The 4,739-nt window shown below is 45.1% G+C and overlaps 1 protein-coding gene across 1 annotated transcript; it reads right to left on the reverse strand.

Annotated features, from left to right (window-relative positions):
- Positions 1–510: 510 nt before the first annotated feature.
- On the reverse strand, positions 511–3,356 carry RASD2 (RASD family member 2). The gene is made up of 2 exons (XM_065423565.1): positions 3,086–3,356; positions 511–1,040 (listed from the first exon to the last, which is right to left on the reverse strand). The coding sequence occupies exons 1-2, from the start codon at positions 3,354–3,356 to the stop codon at positions 511–513; spliced, it is 801 nt and encodes a 266-aa protein (XP_065279637.1).
- Between the last annotated feature and the right edge of the window lie 1,383 nt (positions 3,357–4,739).

The raw sequence follows: 4,739 nt of genomic DNA on the forward strand, positions 1-4,739 counted from the left end.
ACACCCATGTATAGAGTCCACCCTCAGTCTGGAGAGCCTGGGTTAATACAATTATCCGTTGAATGAAGATGGGTAAACTGGAGCATTTTTAAAGTGTGCTTGAAAAAAGACACACATTTGTTTTTCTCAGCAGAGGCTGAATAATGGGTTACTGTTATTTACATAGACCCAATGCCTTTTCTGTGTTACTGACCTATTCCCTGGGTAGGCATGAGGCAATCCTTCTTTACAAGTCCAAGTTCTTCAGACAGGAGAAGAACGAAAAGGAACTTAATTAAGAAATGAAGAAGCCAGTCACCTTTCAGACCTCTGATTTCCTCAACTGTTTACAAGGGTAGCTTGGAAGTTTACTATTTACATTAGCGATGCTGTGGAGGTCTGAGGAAGAGCCATGCTTATGGTCATGGTGGGCATCCTCCATCAGGTGGGTGCTATGAACCCGTTCTCAAACCGTTTTCTTTAAGGCACTGCACCAACACAATGACTTCACTCAGAATGGCGGATACCCCTTCACTGGATAGTGCATTTCTCCCTCTCCCTTGCCTGGCCTTCCCTGAGAACTTTGGATTTGATGTATTTCAGGTCACTGTTGACACTGGGTCGGCGAGCGAAGGGGGAGACCATGCCATAGGCATCCATCTCTTTGACCCGGCGCATCCTGAAGGATTTTTGGTGGAAGGCGTCGCCATACTGGACAGAGATTTTCCTGTGAAGGGCAGGGCTCATCTCGTGAGGTAGCTTGGCCATGCTGAAGAGGACATAGAACATCTCATCCACGTTCGTGTTCTTCTTGGCTGAGATTTCAAAGTAAGCACAGTTCTCATCGCTGGAGACAAGCTTCTCTGCTTCCTCTGAGCGCACCTTGCGGTAGATTTCACTATGATCATTTTTGTTGCCACAGATCACCATGGGGAGGTCAGCTGTCTCTTTGGTCTTGTTCTTCAGGCAGGATTTGACTTCAAGGATCTGCTTTTGGATCCTCTTGACCTCATCAAAGGATTCTCTGTTGTCCAAACTGAACACCAGGATAAAAACATCTCCTGCAATTAAAAAGAAAGAGGACTTGTTCATTAGAATCCACCTCAGAGCAGTCTGCTTCCCTTCCACCAAAGAAGTCGGTCCAATAAAAGATATTACCTCACCTATCTTGACTCTCTCTATTTAAAACATAGTGGATTTTGTTCCCCTATCCACCCATCATTCTTCCTCTTTGCTTGTTTCTCCTTCGATCCTATACACCAGGGGTCGGCAACGTTCGGCACGTGGCTCGCCAGGGTAAGCACCCTAGCGGGCCGGGCCAGTTTATTTACCTGCTGACGCGGCAGGTTCGGCTGATCGCGGCCCCCACTCGCTGCGGTTTGCCGTCCCGGGCCAATGGGGGCGGCGGGAAGCCGCGGCCAGCACATCCCTCGGCCCACGCCGCTTCCCGCCGCCCCCATTGGCCCAGGACGGCGAACCGCGGCGAGTGGGGGCCGTGATCGGCTGAACCTGCTGCGTCAGCAGGTAAATAAACTGGCCCGGCCCGCTAGGGTGCTTACCCTGGCGAGCCACGTGCCGAACGTTGCCGACCCCTGCTATACACTCTCTAAGGTCACGAGTTCCTGGTCACTTTCTGATTCACCTTCCCCCTTGTTCCCACAGCTGTAGAAATGTCTTATGGTCAAAGTATTTCCTCAGTCACATCCTGTTGTCTTATCCTAGACTGCATTTGACTTATTGATGTTGCCCATTTGCACCATGTTTTTCCAATAATCTTCTGACTTAATTCTTCTGGGTCACTCACTCCTCCCCGCCACCCTTCTCTTGATCATTTCCCCTGAAAAACACCACCTGTGTAGCAACTCCTAAGAACAGAAAACAGTAGCCACGATGCCTCAACCCTTTCAATATACAAGAACAGGAGCAGCACTTGACCTCAAGACCCACAAGCCAGGTTTCAGAGCATCTGAGAAATGAGTTTGAGCTTCCAAGAATCCAGTGCTCTGCTACCATTTCACTTGCTCAAGAGAAACAGAGTACAAAAGAAAGTGCAAATGACATACGTCCTCTGGTATTACTTACAGTACTGGGACTCAGAATCTTTCTTGTACAAATATAAGATAAAGCAAACCAACAACCTGTTAAGTGCAGTTTACACGGAACTGAGAAAGATCTTTCATGGACCCAAGCTTATCCCCATCCACATCCTGGAGTTGGGCACCTGTATCATGTAGGATCCAGATCCTGGTATCTAGCGCTACTTAATATAGACTTAGGGCAAGTAGGACTGAACCCAGGTGGCTATGAACTTTGGCTGTATACTCAGCCATGTATGCACCCACGGTCTAATTTTCAGAAGTGATGCATGCACAGCAGCATCCACTGAAAACAACAGAAACTCCTAGCTGATCAACACTTTCAATATGAGGCCACCACGCTTCTAATATGTGGTTTACCTCATTCTGGGTGACTACAGGAGAAGGAAAAAAATAATAAGAGTGGAGAGAGTGACTTTAGGGAGATGCATTCCACTGGAATTTTTAATTGTCCAAAAGCAGGGAACCAGTTTAAATTTTTTTAAAAAAACCTTGTCAAGTTATTTTTAACCCCTCAGAGTATATTTTACATTTGTATTACATTGCTTGTGCATGGTGGTGACAAACTTCCTCTTTCTCCTGGCATTCTTTATACCTGTGAGATTTTGATTTTACCATTCACTTGTCATCGCAGTTAAAAAACACAAGTTGTATGTGTTATACGCAGGGGTTGAGGGGAGGAGAATAAATTAGGCAAAGCAACTCAAATTTTAGAACGTCTCCAAGTTGATTCCTGGATGAGTGATGTACCCCCTGATGACATCTGGGGTACTCCAGTCAGGGAATGTCACTGGGGAAAAGATGCATCTTTATAACAAGCTCCATCCCATTACCCATCATTCCCTCTATCTAGCTCCCATTTTTTCCTCATTCACCATATAAACTAGTGCTCTGTTAGGAAAGAGTTGTGTCCAGGTTATTATTCGCAAGTAGAAATGCACAGTTGGGATCCTTGACCCACCATCCCTCAGTAGGACACCCCTTTCTTTTTCACACCCCACCCCTCTCACCTGTCAGTATAGAAAGCCTCCTCATTGCAGGGAAAGGGTGATTCCCAGATGTGTCCAGGATGTCCAGCTGGTACATGTCTCCCCGGATGTTGTAGACCTTGCGGTGAAAATCCTCAATGGTGGGAGTGTACTGGTCCTCAAAGCGGCCAGTGAGAAAGCGTGAGACGATGGAGCTCTTGCCCACCCTGGAGGCTCCCAGCACCACCATGCGATAGGAGTTCTTGGCTGGCACGCTCAGGGTGCAGTTCCCACTGGACACAGTCTTCATCATTGCTTGGTGCTGAAAGGGTCAAAATAAAAGCAGGCGGGGTGGAGAGAAAGGAAAGAAGAGTCAGGCTGGAGTGGAGAGACCCCTGTGTTTTCTTACAACAAACTCAAAGAGCACTGTGGATTGCTCTATGATGTAAGATAGAGCGTTTGGTTCTGGTTAGCAGGTCTGCTTAGCAGATATAGGAAATCTTGATAAGGAAATTACATGGGGGAACCTGCCTCATTTTTTAGCCTGGTTTAAGGAGAATTTTCTTTTTTAAGTCACATCAAAATGAAGAAATTTATATTTGCACATAAAGTTTTGAACTACAATTTGCAATTTTGTTTAAACGTTGAGGGCTAATTTATCGGCTTGGCTTTAGCCATGACTCCAGTTTCGTGCCCACAGTTTAAGTCACTTAGATATTTGGGGCCTGATTTTCAAAAGAGCTCAGTTCTCATTTAGACACCTAAACGAAGCAGCCAGGTTTCCAGAAGCACTGAGCAGCTCCCATTAAGATCTAGACACTCCCTTTAGGTGTTTAAATGGGAGCTGCTCACAGTACCTGCTTTCTAGGATGAATCAGAGTCCAAGTGACCTAAAGTGCTGGTACAGGTAATTGCAGGCACAGAATTGCATCATCAGACACTAGCTTCAAAGACTTGGGCCCCAAATGTTCTTTTTCAAATTTTGACACCAGATTTTTATCCAACAAATCTCTTATGCCAGAGCTCCTCACCCCCAAACGGTTAGCATTTCAAATACTGCTGCTTTGCAGCAAGCTGGCTGGTAGTGGATGGAGCTGCAGAAATGCTAGTTTTGTTTTTCATGGATGTGTCACTCTTTACATACACATGTTAGTCCTCGGTTCTGGCAGTCCTTGGCTGTATTGAGAGAACTAGAGAGAAATGAGGGACTGTGGGGAAGAGGGCAGCTTTCTGATATAACCAGAGAGCAAGATGAATACTAAAGTGAGTCTACAAACCCCGGAGATTACATTTTGACACAGCACAAAGATATAGGAAATCTTGATAGAAAAACATGGATTCCACAGACATTTTTCATCTTTCAGATCAAATATGTTGTGCACAGAAAAGAAAAATACAAGCACACTGTGGAAAACTAGCTGTCATAGCATAGCAGACACATTTGGACAGTTTATTTTGGTTACAAGGAGCTTATGAAAGAAATATCAAGTTCCCACTGTGCTGTTTATTAAACGTAGGTGTTGTTTACTGAATGATAGGTTTTGAGTATTTATATATACACACAGAGATTATTTCTGGGTACAGATCTGGATTCCTATCCTTTCCCCATGTGAATTTCATCTCCCAAGCCTTTATGCCAAGAAAATCACTTAAAATGTTTTACATGTGTTAAGTACCAAGCAGAAGTAACGAAATA

The sequence above is a fragment of the Emys orbicularis genome, chromosome 1 (genome assembly GCF_028017835.1).
Source record: "Emys orbicularis isolate rEmyOrb1 chromosome 1, rEmyOrb1.hap1, whole genome shotgun sequence".
Classification (NCBI taxonomy): Eukaryota; Metazoa; Chordata; order Testudines; family Emydidae; genus Emys; species Emys orbicularis.

Coding starts and splice junctions, on each gene's coding strand:
- RASD2 (XM_065423565.1), bottom strand. CDS start 3,356: ATGATGAAGACTGTGTCCAGTGGGAACTGCACCCTGAGCGTGCCAGCC. Junction 1,041..3,085: donor GAGGCTTTCTATACTGACAG/GTGAGAGGGGTG, acceptor TTTTAATTGCAG/GAGATGTTTTTATCCTGGTG.